The sequence below is a fragment of the Xiphias gladius genome, chromosome 1, assembly GCF_016859285.1.
Source record: "Xiphias gladius isolate SHS-SW01 ecotype Sanya breed wild chromosome 1, ASM1685928v1, whole genome shotgun sequence".
Taxonomy (NCBI): domain Eukaryota; kingdom Metazoa; phylum Chordata; class Actinopteri; order Istiophoriformes; family Xiphiidae; genus Xiphias; species Xiphias gladius.
The window spans coordinates 28,536,568-28,558,424 of record NC_053400.1 but is presented as its reverse complement, the minus strand read 5'-3'; the positions used below and the strand labels follow the sequence as shown (position 1 = coordinate 28,558,424).

Sequence of the window (21,857 nt, the reverse complement as noted above, 5' to 3'; positions counted from 1 at the left end):
TTTTTTAAGGGCACCGGACGTCATTATTCTGCACAAGTTTGTGTTTGTATTTTACTAGCTAGCAATTTATTAGGGTCAAATATTGGGCACATGCAAGCAGCATTTTGTTTGCACACAATATTAGAGGAACATAATAGGGGTAAATAATGAAATCCAGTCATACTAGCTAACCAGACTATGTATTGTTGGATGTTCATAACTATTGAGCAGGGGATAATAAATAGCCTCATACACCTTTTTTTTAACCTTGTAAGCACTTATTCGCTACTGCAGCTCACTGCTTTCAAAATGTTTTAACTCATCACAAACCAAAACTTTTTGTGTGTTTGAAAATCTATAAACATTTAAGATGACTCAAATATTTAATCAAGCACACACTTTGACCCGCTACGCTTTGGATCCAATTTGTGCATTTTGTCTTAGACCTAAAAAAAACCTGTTTGAGACTGCAGAATTGTGCTTATGGTAGTGTGATGCGCACCTATCTTTACTTTGAATTTAAAAAAGAAAAAAATATACTTTTTCTGTAGTAAATTGTTTGTATAATATGAACAGATTATTAAACACTTATGCTAAATTAGTTCTATGTTTTATTGATCTGTGTTGCTACAAAGCTGTACTGGTTGATGATCAGTTCGCTATTTCAAGAATGTAAAAAATATGGTATGTAGTGAGAAAGAGCCAGTTTTTTAGAGCTAAAAAAAAATCACTTTATTTAGTCATTGACATTATGATCATAATACAGATAGAATAATAACACCATTACTAGTTATAATAATGTTTATTGTAGAGACCTTTTTAAAAAGTTATAAAGTGCCTCACATAGGATAACAAATTAGATTCCAAAATATTTAAAAAAGCATTTCACTGCAGTATTTAAATATAGTAGCTACAGACAGTTCTCTAGATCAGTGTCAGAGGATTGCATTGTGAAAAAGGCCCAAGTTTAACAATTTTTATTTTTGGTCTGACCAACAGTCAAAAAACCCAAAGATATTGCTATAGCTTCATGAAGCTTTTAATGTTCCGTTTATGTTAAAACTACTTCAGAGAGGTGTTGATTCAACTTTACGGTCATTTCTGAGGCTGCAGTTAGTGGTGCTGTTGAAATTTATTGCGTTACACCTACAGGTGTTTCTATTATTTTGTCCACCCCATTTACATCAATCACCAGTCACTTACATTGAGGGCAGGTTAAATAACAGTGACACCTCTCTACATAATGTAATACAGATCAACAGCACCACAAACAACATCCTCCAAAATTATCATGCAACTGAATCAATGCCTCTCTAAAACAAATTCAATAAAAACTGATTATGACCTTCCTGAAGGGAGGGTTTATTGCAGGACTGTTGTATTAGACCCCATTTGTTTTAACTTGGTGTACCTAATAAACTGCCAACTGAGTGTATATTCACATTTGGGAAGCTGGTACCAATGAAATTATGGCATTTTTTATTAAAATTAATTTTCTGACAATCATATAAATTCACCTCAAGAGTACTGGCTGGTTTCTGGGTCCCTGGGGAAATGATAAAATCGCAATGTATAGCGGGGGTCAAGCTGATTTGACCCCCGCTATACATTAGACTGAATCATGCCTGTAACAGACGAGTAACATGGAGGCTGTGTTGCAGACAGAGTGCAGATAACGCTACACCTGGTATGACCATAAACTAACCAGGCGCCTTTAACCAAAGATACTGGCTCGTTGCCTTTACTGTATTTGTTTTCATTCTGGAGAGTTGACCAATCCCAGTTCAGACTGGGAGGAGACCAGCCCGCCTTCATGGTAGACACGCCTCTATGTTCAAGGAACACCGCTCCATACATACACTGTTGTTAGCGACGTAGCCACTACGGTCAATTTCATTTTTGACATTTCCATTTGCGACCGCTTCTCAGAAGTTCACTTTTCGGTCAACGCCAGGTTAATGTACGCGTAGCGGCTTAGTGTTTGGGCTCCGTTACACTGGTGTGTGAAGTTGTAGCTGGTGGCAGTCCTGCGGGGTAAGTTAAAGTAGTGTTAGCTCGTTAGCCGGAGAGACCCTGTACCGATGGGGAGGGGGGGGAGTTGGTTGTTGTGCTAACGTAGCATTTAGTTAGCTGCTACATAACCTTGCCGAACAAACCAGATGGTGAGTAAACACTGGCTGCTTCTCTGTGATGACTTAACATTTGGTGCATTTTCGTCTTCTAACAAAATAACATGAGTGTTGCCGGTGGCGGTTACATTAGCTCGTAGGTTCGGTAAGTTAGTCAAGCTAGCAAGCTAAGAGCGACGACCATGAATTAGCTTACGTGCTAACGCTAAGCAGACTGACCTGACAACATGCATTTTTGTCGTTAGTTTCTTTTTTTCTACGTTACATCTTACAGCCTGGCTCGGTGTTGTTGTTAGATACACATGACCGACGGAGAAGCCGTTTGTGTGACAGCTCAGTCTTTACTGTCGAACTTCTCGCACAACTTGACGTTAATGCGACGTTAACGTTATGTGGAAGCTAGCGTTAGCTTAATGGCTAGCTGGTGTTCTTCCTTACCCAACCAACCAGCACAGCCGGAATCATTACCGGCCATATAACTTTATTTAACTGTTCTAATTTAACCGTAGCCCTTATGTTGAAAACTAAGCAGCGGACTGTGTTTTCGCGTTATCAGCTGCGATTAGGCATGGCTGTTTTCTCTTCGACATCTTCTAATTAACGCCAGTTAGCCAACGCGCTCGGCTCAGTCCCGTTTACTTAGGACTGACAGCGGCCACCCTCCGGACGCAAACCCACACTCACTGGTTCTTTCTGCCAAACTAGCCTTTAATCTGCAGATAGTAAAGTTTGTCTTGCTTGCCACATAACTTCGAGCTAGGACGAAAGCGAGCGTCAGCCATCGGACAAGCGAAAGCGGTTGGCTCACCAACGGATGGCGTTTAAGCTCGATGTTTGGCAGAGAGGGGGAGGGGATGAGGCAGGGCTACAGCGAGCGAGAGAGACAGCGCCTACACGCCTGGAAAGTGTTGGCTGGCGGCTAAATATTAGCCCTTTTTTTGCAGCGCTAGTCGACTAATTTCGCTGTCTTATACTGTCTGAAGTGTTTGCTTCGCGTTTCGGCAAAGAATATTTCAAGATGGATATGCGACAGACACGATCTCTACGAGCGAAGACCGTACGCTCAGCCACCGTGTTTTCCGAAATAGGTGGTGCAGGGCAATGAGGCACAATGTCTCCTCTCCGCTCACCAAATGCAATGACGTTCGCTCAGGGAGCGTCGATAAATTACTTTTCTCTATACTCATGTGTGGCGTGTGCTGAGAGCCACATAGACAAGAGCCTAAACGTTTGTTAGTTATGCCATCATCCAATTGGAGTCAAGAGTTATAGGCTGTTTAAATATTAATGCACGAGTAATAATAATAATAATAATAATCTGATAAACTGTTTAACACTCACTGGGACCAGTTATCTACATTGAGTACTTTTTATACTTTAATTACATTTTAATTACAATACTTACACACTTAACTAACATTTTTAAATGCAGGAGGTTTACTTGTAATAGAGTATTTTGGTGTGTGGTAAGTAAAGGATCTGAATACCTCTTCCGCCACTGGTCTTTTTCAGAGCTGTCAGTTTTTGTCACTGTGTTTACAGTGTAATTTCACTAATGCCTGTGACTTTAGTGTAAAAACGGTAATGTCACAGGCTTTGAGACCAGGAATGTGCTTTAGTTCATAGTGCATGTATTTTATAAAGTTGAAAAAATGGCAAATGACAGTTTTGCTGATGGCAGTGGATCATATCTTCATATATTTTCCCCTTATCCTCATGAATAATAACTAAATATTTTTTGTTAACATTTAATGAAATATAAACAAAGTTTACAGTCAGAAATATTGTGAATATTAAAAAAAAAAGAGTGCATCAAAGTTGGTATGCACAGCCAACATTTAAAAAAGTGTTTTGTACTCAGTGAGATTTTATAGTATCACTAACTATACCTATATACTATGCACTTATGTACCGATATATCAGAGTTGTCCTCTCCAGTCAGAGTTGTGAGTTCTTGTCTTAATTTGTAAACTGAAAAGTAGAGGGAAGCTGTGATGTCTGGACACAAGGCCCTCATTAGGGCCAAATTATATGATAAGATACATTTAGAAGAATTGATTTTAGAAATGGACCAGTTGTGCCTGTTAAACATTAGTTCCATTCATTAGTTCTTCATGAAGAACTACACCAATTATTTACATCTGGCCAATGATATTCATATTGAACATTGATTTTTACTTATCTATTGGGGAAAAAAACAAAACAAAAATTAAAAAACATAACTTTGGTAACTTCATTGGACTTAATGACAGAACTAAGAAGTAACCATACTTGTTACTTGAAAGACGGTCCCTAACGCGCAGCCACAGCCATTCTGCTGAACAATGACAGCACGTCTATTTAGGGACTGTCATGGGCAAGCATTTTGTCTAATACTTTTCTCATAGGCTTTTGTGTTGATGAAGCAAGTTAGTTTTTGCTTTTGTTTTTCCCTGATTTTTATTTTTTTTATTTTTTTTTTATTTATTAAAAAACATTTTTATTTTTTTTTTGCTTGATGTTTGTTACTGGTGTTTGTGTGTATATATTTTAAATTGTCGTGATACACTTCTTCAGCAATATGCCTTTCCGAGTGTAAATATAGTGCAAAATTAAAGTTGAATTTTAAATAATTGCATTGATTGAAAATATCAAAATATCACTGTGGTGACCACAGTCTTCATTTATCAAGTAAACTGTAATGGTTTAGCATATTTGTGTACACAGACTGCTCCTGTCATGGTGGGAAAATTTTCACATCAGTGTTGGTTCTCTCAGAACACTGTCAAACACCAATATTCAAATTTATGGCTTTTTCCCATCTGCTACACTTTGGAAACATAAGACAAAAGCTTGGTGTTACATTAAGAGCTTAGTTATGCAAAAATCCTATTTTTTCAAATAGAACTTAAAAAAAGAGGATCTAGGCTGTTATTTAGAGCCTCTGGTTAGAGCGTGACTATTAAAATAGTCTGTAATATTCAACAATTGTCGTGATAAATTATTATCAGGACAAAAAAGTACCTCTGTGAAACTTCTGGCAAAGTTTATATGATTGCATTATACTGAGACACCTTTGCTGCTTCCAGAATGACCATAGAGGCAAATCCACACCTCTGTTAGTCAGCAAAAAAAAACCTGATACACTTGATAAATTTGGGATTTATTGCAGGGCTGTTGGACTGCATTACACTGTACAAGTGTTTGTTTCTTGTTATTTGAGTATACTGTATATTGATTATAAAAAGATAAAACAGTATCAATGCAGTTAGAAGCATTTGAGCTTATTAAGCTTTCATGCCATAATCATTACATAGTTTGCAATGCAGTATATGCAGTTAAAAAAAATTGTTCAGCCTGCAACATCCTGACACTCCGTAGAGTCTCCATGCCGACCTTTGTGTATCATTGTGATACTGGACATCAGTAGAAATTTCTAAGTGTTTTTTTTTTTTTTTTTTTTTTTTGAAGCTTACACCCCTCACTTTAAAAGTACTTACCTGATGTACTTTACTTTCAAAGAGCTGACCTCCTTCCATTGATTATGATTGGTGAAAGTATTACTGTCTACCTTTGACATTCCTTTTGAAGAATGCTTGAAAACTTATTTAAGTTAACAGACTAAGTAACCCCTTGCAGCCTGTTAACTCCCCATCTGTCTTTATTCATTTTAGCCCCTTTGAGCATGTGTATACAATGAAGAGGCGTGTGGAGGATCAGGAACCAATATTTGCGCCCCAGCAACAGCAGTCACGTCGCCCCCCAGTTCAGGGTATTGCAGAGAGCTTCCAGCACCGGGCCCTCGCCCCGGCCCCTACTGTGATAGAGGCAGCCACAGACAGCATGCAGCCATCCACAGGCATCCAGTATTCTCTCCCCCAGGGCTACCAGGTATGACGGTATCACAGCAGTTGACTTGGACAACAGCCTCCAGAGCAGGAGTTTCTATTACATTCAGTTGGGACTTAGGTTAACTTTTACCAAGCACCAGATTCCAGTAAAAAAAAAAAAAAAAATCATTAGTGTAAATATGGATATAAGTTAAAAGCTATATTTGCTCAAAACTTGCCTCAAAAGTATGAGAGACAAGATATCAGACTTCTATATCAACTTTTTTTTTCTTCTTCAAACTGTTTTTCACAGAAAATTTAAAACTTGCTCTTACTGTGAGCTGATCAAATGAAAGAAAACCAATAGTGCTGTATGTTTGATTGTCTGCCCATTAAAGTGGATCTTCTCAAAGGACCAGTATCTGAACGTTAATAGAAAGGCAGGTTAATCCTGAATTGTGAATGTTTTACAGTGCAAGATTCAGTTGTTCGAAGTCCTTTACTCAGTGTAATTGTAATAATATGTACAATACTTTTTGTAACCACACCAAGGACATGGTTATCTTCTGAGGTTTGCGGATCCTAACATTCTAGTACATTTCTCCCTAAAAAGGTGCCTACAATGCCCCAGAGCACAAGTGGACATGGACAAGGACATGGACACAACAATACAGCACCTCATGTTGGTCCCCACACACACAGTCTTGCAGTTCAGTCGCAGGGTCCTGCAGTGGTCCAAGGTCACGTTCATCCACCCGCACCCATAACTTCTACTCAAGGACAGCAGCAATTTCAGCGACTGAAGGTACCATTAAATGGACAAATAGACAAACTTTAAAATATATCCATCAAAGTAAACTAAACAACACCCATCTGGGCCAGGTGTGTTGACATATTATAATGAAATGACCAGTGAAACAAATTTAAAAAAAAATTTGATTCACATAATATAAACTAAGACCTTCCTTAACATTAAGCTGTTAGGCATTGGTTCTAAGTTCATGTTCATTATGCACTCAGTGGTTACAGAAATTCAGGTTTTTGGGGATGAGATCTATAATTTTTGCTCTTTACTTCATAGGTTGAGGATGCCCTGTCCTATCTGGATCAGGTGAAGCTGCAGTTTGGGAATCAGCCACAAGTTTATAATGATTTTCTTGATATAATGAAAGAGTTCAAGTCTCAGAGGTGAGTTCTAATTTTATTGGCATTTTCCTCAAGATCCTGGAAAAGATCCATAAATAGTATTTCTATGTGTCATGTTTTAATATGTTACATACAGAACAATATGTGTGGACCCAGTTGATGATGAATCGGATAAAATATTGCTATCATTCATTCTGTTACTGCAGCATAGACACTCCTGGAGTCATCAACCGCGTGTCCCAGCTCTTCAAGGGCCACCCAGACCTCATTATGGGTTTTAACACTTTCTTGCCTCCTGGATATAAGATTGAGGTTCAAACCAACGATCTAGTCAATGTGACCACGCCAGGTCAGATCCATTACATCACCCCTCATGGTATTTCTGTTCAAAACATCCCTGCAAGTGGAGCTTCCAGCCAACCTGCAAGTCATCAGCAGCACCAGAGTCTGCCACAGGCTGGCCCACACACTGCCACCACCCCACCCATCCCCACCCAACCTGCCCCAAATAAAACCAGCAAGGTAGAATATATTCTATATTTACCACTGAATTGAGTATAATAATCTAGAGACATTAAATAAGCTTTATATTGGTCCAGTTTCCAAGACAGATAAGTGTTATAATATGTTTGTGCTCAACAGCCAATACAGTCTCCAGCCCATACACCCACCAGCCAGCCCAATCCATCCATCCCATCGTATGCCTCACCGCGCTCACCTTCGGTTCAGTCCCACACTCCTGTGAGCAGCACGCCGTCTGGTGGGCCACCTCTCCAGAACAACCAGCCTGTGGAGTTCAACCATGCTATAAACTATGTCAACAAGATCAAGAACCGTTTCCAGGGTCAGCCAGACATCTACAAAGCCTTCCTGGAAATCCTGCACACATACCAGGTAAGGAAAAACACACCAATGAATACACATTCCAGCATTGTAGCATATTAAAAGAAAATGGGATACACCTAGTGGTAATCTCGCCACCTCTTTTTTTAATTGTAATTTTTTCAGAAGGAACAAAGAAATGCTAAAGAGGCAGGAGGTAACTACACTCCAGCACTGACTGAGCAGGAGGTCTACACTCAGGTGGCAAGGCTCTTCAAGAACCAGGAGGACCTGCTCTCAGAGTTCGGACAGTTCCTGCCAGATGCAAATAGCTCAGTGGTGAGTCTCTGTGAATACACTCCTACAGCATGGCCAATTTTAACAAAATTTTATTAAACTAATGTGGTTTGGTGTTCTCATTATGCTTGGCAGTGGAACCTGAAAGTGTTTCCATTAAAAAATCAGTGGTTTTGCTGTTTTTGGCACCAGTGGTAAGCAAAATGTAAACACATTTTTCCGTACTTTGGGAATGAAGTATATTTCAACACGTTTGAAACAACTGCCTAATCACCTACCTAGTCACTTGTTCCCTGCATTCAGCAAGTACCCTCACTGCCTCTCATTCTGTCAGGACACGTTCCCTTTCTTGTATTGACCTTTTTCAAAAGTTGACCGTATTTACACATATTTTGTTTGAGCATTCCTCTCCATTTTTGTGACCTCTCTTTGGTGAGATTATGATAATAAAATATATTACTATTTTCAGCTACTGAGCAAGACTACACCAGACAGGGCAGAGTCTGTGCGTAATGATCATGGCGGGACAGTAAAGAGACCTTTATTGAACAACAAACAGAGGCTGAATCAGAATGGCCTGCCGATCAGAAGACCTGCTGGAGTGGGAGCCACACAGCCTGTCAAGGTACAGACCACTCTACATGTTGACTGTCTGCAAATATTAAGCTATTTACACTATTTGTTTCTTTCTGCCATATTATAGTAGAAATAGTCAGTATGCTGCAAAGGCAATTTGTCTCCAGTTATCCCCCATTTATATTAATAAGGGTAAAGAAAATATTACAAACACCTCAAAAATACAGTTCAGCAGCATCACTCACACACCATACTGTGTCCTCCAAAGTAACCATGAAGTTGAATCAACGCCTCCCTTAAACAGTTCTAGCAAAAGCTAAACTTTAGAACCTTCATGAGGGTAGGATTTATTGCACGGCTTTTTTATTAGATTGTATTAGTTTTAGCTTGGTGTACCAGATAAATTGCCAACTGGATGTATTTAAATCCACCCAAACCACAGAATGGTATTTTTCTTCTATTCGAACATTTACCGTTTTCAAAATAATATGACTATTAAACATTGTGAGAACCTATGGCAGTTCTAATTTTGTCATGTCTTTATTACCCCATCAGAAGAAACCCAAAATAATGGGGAAGGACCATGGCATGACTGAAGTCAGCAAACATAGCACCAGCACTGAAACTATGTTCTTTGAGAAGGTCAGTATTGTTCTACTCAGTACCCATATTATTCATTTAAAGTTCTTCAAGGTGAAGATGATGATTACCAAAATATTAATGATGTGATGGAATCATCTCAATGGAAAGTTTGTTCATTTAGTTTTTTTTTGTGTCATCACTGAAAACATTTTAAAAGGTGAAGAAGGCTCTCCGGAGCTCTGAGGCGTATGACAACTTCCTGCGGTGTCTGCATGTCTTCAATCAGGAAGTTATTTCTCGTGCTGAGCTTGTCCAATTAGTCATCCCGTTTCTTGGGTGAGTTAAAACATACACGCAGTCTGTCAGTGCTGCAGTTACACATACCCACAGTCAGTAGTGCTTATTGCCTCTATAACTGTACTGTTCTGTATGGAGTTGTTATTTAGCAATTGTAGCTAAATACTAATTCCATACTAAAACATGAGTTGTAAACAGGTATTCAGCATTATGGAGATATGACGTGCAACTATGTAAGTAACTTTTGTTACTCTTCAATGTGACATAGTGTCACTATTTAACGAGGAGTATATTCTAATGTTTTTTTCTGATCTAACATCATGTCCTAGTTGCTCTTATTAGATAAATGTTTTAATGAAACATAGTATTGATTTCATATGTATCAACATCCACATACATCTTATTTAATACTTATGTCACTGAACAATATCTGCTACTACTGTCGGTTTTACACATCTGTCAGCCCCAGGGCAGGAGCCACATTATTAATTGTTTATTTCACATATGTGGTGGCATGATTTACAGAAAATTCCCAGAGCTTTTTACTTGGTTTAAAAACTTCCTGGGCTACCGAGAGTTTAGTCATGGGGAACCAAGCCATTCGGAGAGTTTACCCAAGGAGCGTGCAACAGAGGGCATCGCCATGGAGATTGACTATGCCTCCTGCAAGAGGCTGGGATCCAGCTATAGAGCCCTGCCGAAGACCTACCAGCAGCCCAAGTGCACAGGAAGGACACCACTGTGCAGAGAGGTGAGTCACTGAAGGAAGTCTGCTTATTGAAGGTATTCTGTCATGATAACCTATTTACTCTCTCCCGCAGGGCTACAAGCTAGGGTATTAATGTATATGGCTTGGACAACAGCCTCAGGAGTAGAACTTGATGTTGTTGCATGTAAATCAACATTTACCATGCACTAAATGACAGTAAAATGTCCTTTTACTGGATAAATGGATAACAGTCAGAAAGAGAAATGCAAATAAAAATGTTCATTTTGGATTAATTTGTTGGTAAATTGCTTGATTGAGAATTTAGTCTAAAAAATAACACCATTACATAAGTGTTATTTTGTCAAAAATCCAAATCTTTCCAAATGTCAGTGATATGGCACAGAAAATGGGCAGCTTTTGTAAAAAAGCCACAATCACCTACATGATGCCTATTTTTGCCTGATTAATTACTCAAATGATTATTGGTTGGAGCTTAGCAAAACTGGCATCGATTGATTTTTCCATTGATTGATAAATAGATTACCTGATTACTGTGCTTCTGCACTAAAACAACGCAATTTTCTATCTATATTATGCTGCAAACAGTACATTAATTACAAGTACACCTCATATTAAGAATTCACTTTAAAGCATTTTCAAGTTTGGTTTCAGTGAGCCTTGAATATTAAACATTTTTTCTTTGCACACTTTGATTTTTGCGTCTGCTGTCATTTCAACAGCACTGCAAATGAGAGCTTTCACAATGAATGCTTTGCTTAAATGAAAAAATTTAATTTAACTGAACATCCTATTGCAGGTTCTGAATGACACATGGGTGTCGTTTCCATCATGGTCTGAGGATTCTACATTTGTGAGCTCCAAGAAGACTCAATATGAGGAGCACATTTACAGATGTGAGGATGAGCGCTTTGAGGTGAGGACCACTCAGTCCACTCATGCTCCAGTAGTAATAAAAGTAGTAAAAATTTAGGTTCTCGTACTGTTAGGAGAATCCGCACAGCACTTCCGCCGCATGATTCACTTTGTTCAGGAAAACCTTCCTGCTGACACCAGCAGCCATAATCAGACATGTTTAAACAAATTGTCAATAATTCACTGTGATTGCATCCCATTTAGCTGGATGTTGTGTTGGAAACCAACCTTGCCACGATACGAGTCCTGGAGACAGTGCAGAGGAGGCTTTCACGGATGTCAGCTGAGGAGCAGCTGCGCTTCAAGCTGGACAACACAATGGGTGGCTCCTCAGAGGTCATTCACCGAAAAGCTATCCAGAGGATATATGGAGACAAGGCCCATGACATCATTGACGGGCTCAAGAGGAACCCAGCTGTGTCTGTCCCCATAGTGCTTAAAAGGTTAATGGTTTGATTTTTAGTTTCTTATCTGCTTCTGGTCAGGGATTAACAGTTGTTAAAGTTTTATAAGATTTGGTTCAGGACCACTTAGGGTTGTGAATCACTTTTTCCTTTGTCACTGTTTCAGATTAAAAATGAAGGAGGAGGAGTGGAGAGAAGCCCAGAGAGGCTTCAACAAAATCTGGCGGGAGCAGAATGAAAAATATTACCTGAAGTCACTTGACCATCAAGGCATCAACTTTAAGCAGAATGACACCAAAGTGTTGAGATCAAAGACCTTGCTGAATGAAATTGAGTTGCTATATGATGATGTAAGTAAACATGTTCTCTTGACAATAATTTGAATGATTCAAAAGAAGGAAAACCTAATGGGTCGTTGTGATTGATGGTTGTTGGTGGTGCACAGCGAAATTTATTTTTTGAAGCTGTAAATGGGACTTGGACTGCCACATTTTTTTGCTCTCATACCAGATGCGACTGTCCGATTTGGATCAATACCTCAAAATAGCCTAACTTACTTCTGTCTGTGTCTTGTAGCGCCAGGAGCGAGCATCAGAGGAAACTGCCACACCACCACCTAGTGGCCCGCACATGACCCTGACCTATGATGACAGCCAGATCCTGGAAGATGCTGCTGCCCTCATCATCCACCACGTCAAAAGACAGGTGGGCATCCAGAAAGAAGATAAGTACAAGATCAAACAGATCATCCAGCACTTCATCCCTGACCTGCTGTTTGCCCGACGAGGGGAGCTCTCTGATGCAGAGGAAGAGGAAGAAGAGGAGGAAGAAGACATGGAGATGGATCAAGATGGCCCCAAGAAGCACAATGGCCTGCCAGGCTGCAGCCCATCAAAGTCCAAGCTCCTTTTCAGCAACACGGCAGCTCAGAAGCTACGGGGCACAGATGATGCTTATAACCTGTTCTTCGTAAACAACTACTGGTATATCTTCCTTCGTCTTCACCACATCCTCTGTTCTCGTTTGCTGAGAATCTATGGGCAAGCTGAGAAGCAGATTGAAGAGGATGCCCGTGAGCGAGAGTGGGAAAGAGAAGTGTTGGGGATCAAAAGGGAGAAAAATGATAATCCAGCAATCCAACTGAAAATGAAAGAGCCAAGTAAGTGAGAAAACAAGCAACCAGTGGTTTCATTTTATCTTGATGTTTTACTATATATTGCACTCGTATCCTCAATAACATTGATTTTAATTCTATCACATAACCATGATGTTGTCATATTTTGTAATTTCTTTTCATGTAACTTGTCAAATTTACTATTTTCTACTTGCAGTGGATGTTGATGTAGAGGATTATTACTCAGTGTTTCTGGAAATGGTGCGCAACCTTTTGGATGGAAACATGGAGCCGGCTCAGTACGAGGATTCCCTGAGAGAAATGTTTACTATCCATGCCTACATTGCCTTTACCATGGACAAACTCATCCAATGCATTGTCCGGCAGGTGAGCACATTCAAGATTATATAATTTAATTTGATTTGTCCAGCACAAAAAGACTATAGAGTGCCGAACGTCTGTACTGTATGTAGTTTAATTCAGATACAAACTTTATTTACTGAGCATTATTTGTACAGAATGCATAAAATGGATTTTAATTGTCATGTCACAAAGTGAACTGTAAGCATGCGGGCCTGTTTTTTTACGCTAAAAAAAAATGCAAATTTGAAAAGGCAATGGAAAGAAAATGGAGATAACACTACAGATGGACAACCAAACCATAAAAAAAACATGTATGTGAAAATTGTATATTTTAAAATGCAATCCAGCTCCAACATGAGCAAAAGTGAAATATATATTGCTTATCTCAAAAAACTGATCGTGAATCTGTAACCCTAAAACTATTGAATGTGCTGCTATCACTTACAGCCTCTGCGCTGACAAGGCTTGATCATTATTGCATTTGTGGATACGGCTGTTGTATACTAAATCTATTGTTTTCACAGCTCCAGCATCTTGTTACTGATGATGTATGTGCACGTGTAACGGACATGTACCTGAGCGAAAGTGCCAATAAAGCCACGGGGGGCACACTGTCCACACAGACATCCAGGGCCACAGCAGAGGGGGTCTACCAGCGCAAGGCAGAGCAGCTTATGCCAGATGAGAACTGCTTCAAGGTACCACAAACGCAGAAATTAATGATCAGTCTAAACTATTTTGAATACTTTATTTACAGGCAGTTTCCTGTAATTGCTTTTGTTTTATCTAGTTGATGTTCGTAAAGAGCAGAGGATCTGCCAGTCTGGCCATTGAGCTGCTGGACACAGAAGAGGAGAACTCTGATGAGCCAGCAGAAGCAGAGGTAAGACTCATTCAGTATTCAAATACATATCATCATCAGTTACATCAAGGCATCAGGTTAACAGGTACACCTACCTGTTATCCAGAACAGCAGCCTTGCAATGAATATGACTTATGAATATTTCTCGAGGCTGGAGTCAATGGTGGTTTTGAATTTTTTTACATTATTCTATAAGATGTTTCTAATATTTTGTCCACTCAAAATTGACAATGGATATAAGTGCAGAAATTATTAAAAAATGTAGTCATTTATAAGTATATCAAGATTATTTTTGAGTTTTGTACTGTTGTGTGGACAAAACAAGTGAATTGAAGAGGTCATCTTGGGTTTTAGAGATAGTGTTGTATATTCTGACATTCTATTGACCAAATAATATATTGTTTTATGTAAAAAATGATCAGCAGAAAAGTTGACAGTAAAAAGAATTGTTAACTGCAATCTTATTGGGTATGGACAAAATATAGAAAAAAAACTTTGGGGTATGATACTGGTTATGATACCTGTGTTTTGTGAATGTATTGAAACAATAAAAGAGTATAAACTATACTGGATTTATAAGGCCAATATCAGTATTTGAGAGTTTAAAATATCCAATAACTATATATACTGTCAGATTTTATTTATTTATTTATTTAATTTTTTTACAAAGATGCAGAATAAACAAACATAAATTTTTGATAATGATCTGTAAAGAAATCTGCTTTTAAAGAATTGTGACCAAGATATATACTGCATGGAATACTACAGTTGAAAAGTGTGTTTTAGTGTAATGTTGTCAATGTTTATAAATTGCATTTGTCATAATTTTGTCATTCCTTCACTCAAATTTCATGTTTTTTACTGGCTGACACATATCTAAACATTATGTCTAAACAAATGATTTTCAACCCTAAAAACTGACGTAGGAGAAATATTGACTCCTAAATATGTGATATTACCAGTGTGCAGAGAGAAAAATGTGCTGCTTGGGTTGCCACATCTCAGCTATTAGGGTTTAGTGGGAGAATGGTGGATTTAGACCAGTTGATAGTGTAGTCTGATAGTTTAGAGAAAGGGTTTATGAGGTTGTGAGGATTTGCGGGTAAATTAGAATGTCATCTACACGGAGGCTGATCTTATGGTGCAGATTTTTTGTTTGGGTTCCTATGATGTTTATTTTATGACGGATAAAAAATTCCCAATTTGCTAAATGAAATGCCTTTTCTGCATCCAAAGAGACTATAGCAGTTGGTGAGTTTGTGTCATATGTGTAATGGGTTAAGTTAAATACTGTGAGTAGGCTGTTAGATGAGTGTCTTCCATTAATAAAGCCAGTTTGGTCTGAGTGGATGGTAGACAGAGTAAGTGTTTCAATTTGTTATGCTAGGGCTTTGCTAATGATTTTCATGTCTGTGTTGATGAGAGATAGCGGGCGATAACTTGATGGAGAGGGGGAGTTTTTATTGGATTTTAGCAGTAGCAGTCTTCATGTCTATGGAAAGTTTTTGTTTAATTTCAACTGTTAATCTGTTGAAAATGTGGGCTAGAGTATTGTAATAGTGTTTATAGAACACAGCAGGGGATTATTTGCATTGATGCTCTCTAGTTCTTTAACATTTCCTGTTCATGGTCTTTTGTTTTTTTTGTGCGTGGAATATGATATGAATTTTCCTCTTACAACCACTTAAATGGGAGAATGATCGCTAATGGTAATGGGGTGTATTAGTACTTACTGGTTAAAAAAATTCAATACGAGAGTAGGAGTGAGGAACCGGTGAAAAGAATGAAAATTTTGTAGCGGGTCATAGACACACACACAAAAGCACTGCTGCTGAAAAAAAATCCTAGGGGAAAAACTTTTTGTTTATTTATTTTGTTCTGTTCTCTCCTCCACAGAGGTGGTCAGACTATGTGAGCAGATACCTGAACTCAGATTCTGCATCCCCAGAGCTTCGTGAACATCTGGCCCAGAAGCCGGTGTTCCTCCCCAGGTGAGGCTCCAGCCATGTCCCCCTCTTGTCTCCACACTTTAAGCTTCTGTCCTGAGGCACTAGTCAGCTGAGCAGCCACTCCACTGTTGACAAGCCAAACCTGCTGCCAAATACAACTCATTTTCAGAGATAGAAAACAGTGGTACTTCTGCACAAGCCTGACTTAGAAAGCTCTCTCTATTCTCTCACAAAACGTGTGGTCGTAGGAGCTCTGCCTTTTTAGTAACGGACAAACATGAAAGGTTTGAGAAAGTTCATCAAAAAGAGTAACACAGTTACATTGAAGTGCTTGCAGAGCCTGAATGCCCTCCTGTCTATTAGGAATCTCACTGGCATATTAACATGACTTTTTCAGTTTCTGACCTCTGCCTCACATGGAAGATTGCACTTTACATGGTCATCTTTTTAAAAAAAAAAAAAAAAAAAATTGAATTTATTTATTCATTAATTCAGTTCCTTTTTAATGGGAATTTTATTTATTAATGGTAAGGTTTTTTAAAATGGTTTTGGCTTGATCGTGGGTTTTGAATTTCCACCTTAGCTGACAGCTATAATGAAAAATTTGGTTTGATTATTCACATTGTATTGACTTTAAATGGTGATTTCATTGTGTAACATAAGAACAGAAGTCAATGAATGCACAAGCTGAGAGCAAAACAAATGGGTTCCACCTTTTGTCATTTTTATTTCATTTTTCTATGATGTCTGTGACCTGAGATTGAGAGACTGAAGCTCTTGTGTAGGACCTGAGAGACTTTGTTCAGAGAGGACAGTGAATTCGTGGTTTCCTTTTCTACCTTTATCATGCCCTTTGTTTGTGATTGTATTCAGATCAAAGGCCCTGTATGTGACGTAATCACTGTTTGCAACTGTAAATGTTCAAATGTCCATTTGTTTAAGTCTGTTATACTCAGTGTTATGTTTGTAATAATTTTCAGTGGAAACAGTGCACTCCCGTTGCAACTTTTTGTTGTGGGTGAGATTTTTCCACTGGTATGACAGAGACTAGTGCTCATATGTTTTTTAAAACTCTGGTCAAGCACATTATCTGCAACACTTGTACAGAGGAGTAGGGTTTGTAAATAAAATGATCGTCTAAATTGTATGTTCATATGTTGGTGTATTTCTTTCCTGACACCTCAGAGCTGTGCATGGAGGCGTGGTTGTGTCCACTCTGTCGTAAAACTCCAGATGAGTGTTGCACATAAAGCCTGTCTATCATTGCTTTTGGTACTTTTTTAGTTTTTAGTTTCTTTGAGATGGCTGTCCATTACCATACACATTTCAAAAGGCTTTTTAAAACACACAAAAAAACTTAGTTTTCTCTTATTTAACCCATTGCATAAATCTGGTACCTGAATGTGATTTATCAGTGGGCTCACTCCCATCTTCCTGTTTATTTTATATATTTATTTATTTTATTTTATTTATTTTTTTTTTCCCAATCAAATCTATGAGAGATCAGCAGCACAAGAGGTCAAAAGACTTGCCCTTCTTCACTAAAATCTCCAATGGCAGTAAAATTCCAGCAGTTTCTTTTTCCAGTTGTGTTGGGTCTTCATCTCATGATCATAACACTCTGTACATTGTTGGTGAAAGTATGTGCACATCAAAGTATTCTCAGCTCATATATTAATAACAGTTTTTACTTTAAATTGGCCTCACTGTCATGTCTTTTAAGTGGAGCCCTGAATGCAAAAATATGCTTCATGGTTTCAGTCCCCGCTCACCTGTAACCTCTGTGGTAAGTACACATTTAAAACTTTCATTCAGGTGGGGTGAATAATTGCATTTTTAATACCTGCACAAAATTGGGATTAATTTCCAAGATAAGAGAAATATTTGTTTGCCAAGCATATTTAGATTGAACTATGTGGCTGTGCAACGGAAGTGCACTGTACAGAACTATTACGACTGCTGCCTCTGCTGCTCTTATAGATCCACATTTCCCACGAATGATTTGACTCCCTATCTAATTCTGTTACTCGGTGAGTTGCAATGCATGGGTTTAAAAATAATTGTTTAAAGGGACAGTCCTCTCAAATTTGACTATACTGTTCTCAAATATTCTTAATGTCATGTGTATTGTGCCTGACCACATCACTTAGACTTAAAGATCACAGTGCATACTGTCAAACACAGAATTGTGCCATATAACAGGTCAAGTGAAAATAACAGATTTACAGATTTTAGAAATTTGTGCGAACTTTCCCTGTAAACGTGATCTTTTGATGTGTGGAGTAATCAAAAGAAATATCTCCGGGATCAGTCAGTATTATTCATGGTTGTTAATCTCTTTTGGCCTTCAGGAATTTGAGAAGGATAAGGAAGTGCCAGAGAGGATGGGAGCAAATGCAACAGGAGAGAATGACCAAGGCCCCCACAGACAAGTCACAGGACGGTAACAGTGATCTGAAGATGGAGTGCATGTTCAAGCTAAACTCCTACAAGATGGTGTATGTCTGCAAGTCAGAAGACTATATGTACAGGCACACAGCACTCACACGGGCTCACCAGGTAAACACAGAAAATAATACTCACATACACGCCATAGATTTTGTGTGCTTCTAATTCATTATGAATAGTTACAGGTTCAATACTAAAGCCCTGTTCAGACTGGATTTATTTCTCTATGGGCGGTGGGATGATTTGAGCATTATACACCCCAGTTAGTGATTTTAATCCTGTCCAGAGCACTTATACTAACAGCTGCAATTACCTACTGTCTGTCTGTAAACTCGGTGGTGGTCCTGCAATTTAAATCCTGTCTCGAGCCAAGTTGTTGTATTTAAAGTGGATCTCCAAAGGAAAAGCTCGCTGTCCTGCAGCCTTTTGCTTTATTTTTAATCACCTCAGTGTGAAATTAGATTTTTGTATGAAAATGGGGGTCAAAAATATTTTTGCTAATCTGATAGATGGAAACATGCCAACACCTAATATATAGGCCTATTTGGTAACTACTATGACAACCGATAATATCAAAGCCATCTGCAGAGCAGAGACCCCTTGGAAGCTTATCAAATATGCTGATTGCGTACTATTATTAACAATTAGAAATATATATATAATAATAAACATTGTTTTGTGCAGTAATAAGAAAATATTTTTGAAAATATTTTTTGTTTTTCACCAAAAACAGCATCAGATCTCCTTGAAATCTGTTGGACAGACAGATCATATCATTATGTTTTGGCAGAGATATCTACAGTTAAATTATTTTCATTTTTTTTAGCTATAGTCACAAAACTAAAGTGATTGACTTTGATTCTGTACCGCAGTTTTGTTGCCCCAGTTTAACCTGCAAGAGTTGCTCACAGCTCATGTAATGTTTTGCCGCCACGGAGGACATAAATTCACGACGACTGAAAACAAGTTCATAGCGTCTCCTGATCTCTTTACTGCAGCAACGAACCAGGGAGAAAATCTGCAACACAGCCAAGAAATACAGCTGTCACGGAGGAGCTCAAAAAGACAGCGTGAAAAATGCTGTCAGAGAAAATCATTTTGATCTCTTCAAAGAGTCTGACAGGAGAGAGTTCTCTATAGAAGTATTTCTGTGACTTTCACTTTTGAAGTGGTATCCCAGTAGCTGAGCTGTGTTGTTCTGCTTGATGTCTCTTTCAGTCTCAACAGCGGGTGAACACACGCCTGCACAGACGCTTTCAGGCCTGGCTGGACACCTGGGCCAAAGAGCATGTGACCAGTGACATGGCTGCCGACAGCGACAAGTGGCTGATGGGAGATGGACAAGAAGGCCTGTTGTCCTGCACCACCACTTGCAGCCCTGAGGTCCTCCATTATCTCAACATAAACAAGTATCGGGTGAAGTACAAAACACTGTAGTCTCTCTAATCTAAGGAAAAACTGTGGCAGCGACCGTTGTTATACAACAAAATACCAGTGATGACTTATACACAGTAGCTTCATGTGGATTTCTCCAGCCTGCCATTACTGGATTCAGTTGCCAAAATTTTTTGGGTTGTCAATCCATGATTCAAACGGGATGTGAATTTTCCACTTTTTACAAATATGTCTGAGCTGATTCTGGAACTTCGTCATAACTTTCAAGCTTACACTGCAAATTCTGCAATTTATGTGAAATAATAGTTGGTTGACAGGTGTTGCTGTCACTATACTGGAAAAACCCACCTCTCTCAGTAATCCCGTTATAAAATTAAATGCAGATTTTTACATGAGATGACTATTTGGGGAAAACACTCCTTACTGCATCTTCTTTTTGGAGCAATTAACAGTTTAAAAAAAAAAAAAAAAACCTTTAAGCATTTCATAGCAAAAACTTAGCAACTTAACAATTAGTTAAGTTTTTTTTGAGGACCACCTCATCATTTTACAGGAAATAAAAACAAACAACCTCAGCTTTTCTCTTTAGGTAGCAAGATTAAGTACCTGTTACCTCGGTTAAAATGTATGTACTCGGACTTGGAGCTTAATCTGGCTTCCAGCTGTAAACTTGTATAGCCTGTGAATGTTTTCCTTTTTGGAGGTGAAGGTGCAGCACAATTTTTATACTATTATATATATATTATATATTATATATTATATATATTATATATTATATATTATATAATATATTATATATAATATATATATATATATAATATATATATATATATATATATATATATATATATATATATATATATATATATATATATATATATATATATATATATATATATATATATATATATATATATATACAAAAAAAAACATCCCTGGCAACTGCTGGGTAGATGTTTGGCATCAGTGCAATGCCAGCAGTGTGTATCAAGTATAATAATTTATGACCGCCCAAACACTTTGTGTAAATATGTTGTTTATATCTAGGTTTCTTTTTAAAAATCAAATGTCATTTATGTGTAGCGTACATTAACACACACATAGTATCAATCTTTAGCTAGAGGTTGCAGAGGAGTTTATTGAGAAAATGTTAAATTTTAACTGTTTTTTACCAAAGGATGTTAATTAGAGAGCTTTTTCGTTTGTGGTCTGTCGAACATGTTGTCCCTAAAGTCTTTGTTTAGTAGAAAAATTGCCCATTTTATACGTGTTTTGAGCCCTTTCTGCGCATTTCTACCTTCAGTATCAGTATCACTTGTGGTTTTAAGATCATTGAATGTAGCTGAGCAGCAATTTCTCCTTTTGAAAGTACAGTATATGTCCATTTTTCAAAGTACTGAAGTCTTAACAGAACTATCATCTTTTTCTTGTATTCAAACTTTACCAAATAGTTAGAATCTGAATGGAAGGTTCAGTGGTCTCATAATGTAACACATATGAAAACTGTACATGAGTTGACTTTATTTTTTATGCTCGGTGTTGACGACGAACACTGACTGATGTATAGTAGGTCTATATGTGAATGTCAGCCATGTGACTTGTGTACAGCTTAAACAGTAAGAAAACGAGCAAGCAATAATTACTTCAGTCGCTGTTTATCAAAGCTGTCAGTTTGTATTTCTTGCTGAAATACAAATGTGAATGTTGTATTCCCTTGAGAGGGATGTAAACCAAGGATTTTTAGTCCCCCAAACCCCGTCATTAATATTAGGAAATCGGTCCGATCATTATAATTTTTCATATGGATCATGGGCAGAATGGAAGCAAACACCCAAAAAGCTCAGCATGAATGCGCAGAATGGCAACACTGCCAAGGGGGAATAAAGGAGCTGCCTGACAAAATTTCATCCTTCAACATTCACCTTAACTCCATTTAATGCAATGGTCAGTAACATAACCAGCTTCAGACAATCTTGGAACAGTATATTAATTGGGTTTTTATTTTTATAAATATTCTGTGTTTAATATAGAATACCATAGGAA

The 21,857-nt window shown here is 38.1% G+C and overlaps 1 protein-coding gene across 3 annotated transcripts; it reads left to right on the top strand.

The window, feature by feature from the left end:
- Nucleotides 1-1,812: 1,812 nt before the first annotated feature.
- LOC120790141 (paired amphipathic helix protein Sin3a-like) lies at nucleotides 1,813-20,528 on the top strand. 3 transcript variants are annotated; one of them, XM_040127489.1, is made up of 21 exons: nucleotides 1,813-2,013; nucleotides 5,762-5,978; nucleotides 6,531-6,722; nucleotides 6,999-7,105; nucleotides 7,270-7,585; nucleotides 7,706-7,957; nucleotides 8,072-8,224; nucleotides 8,652-8,807; nucleotides 9,317-9,400; nucleotides 9,558-9,676; nucleotides 10,163-10,388; nucleotides 11,164-11,280; nucleotides 11,484-11,722; nucleotides 11,850-12,033; nucleotides 12,260-12,842; nucleotides 13,015-13,184; nucleotides 13,685-13,858; nucleotides 13,951-14,043; nucleotides 15,919-16,013; nucleotides 18,323-18,530; nucleotides 19,638-20,528. In XM_040127489.1, exons 2-21 carry the CDS (start codon nucleotides 5,784-5,786, stop codon nucleotides 19,854-19,856), a joined length of 3,882 nt encoding a protein of 1,293 aa, XP_039983423.1. In that variant the 5' UTR covers nucleotides 1,813-2,013; nucleotides 5,762-5,783; the 3' UTR covers nucleotides 19,857-20,528. The 3 variants fall into 3 exon arrangements, with proteins under 3 accessions (XP_039983423.1, XP_039983404.1, XP_039983413.1); XM_040127470.1 differs by having other exon boundaries at nucleotides 9,314-9,400; XM_040127479.1 differs by lacking the exon at nucleotides 1,813-2,013 and adding an exon at nucleotides 2,177-2,253 and having other exon boundaries at nucleotides 9,314-9,400.
- Nucleotides 20,529-21,857: the final 1,329 nt, after the last annotated feature.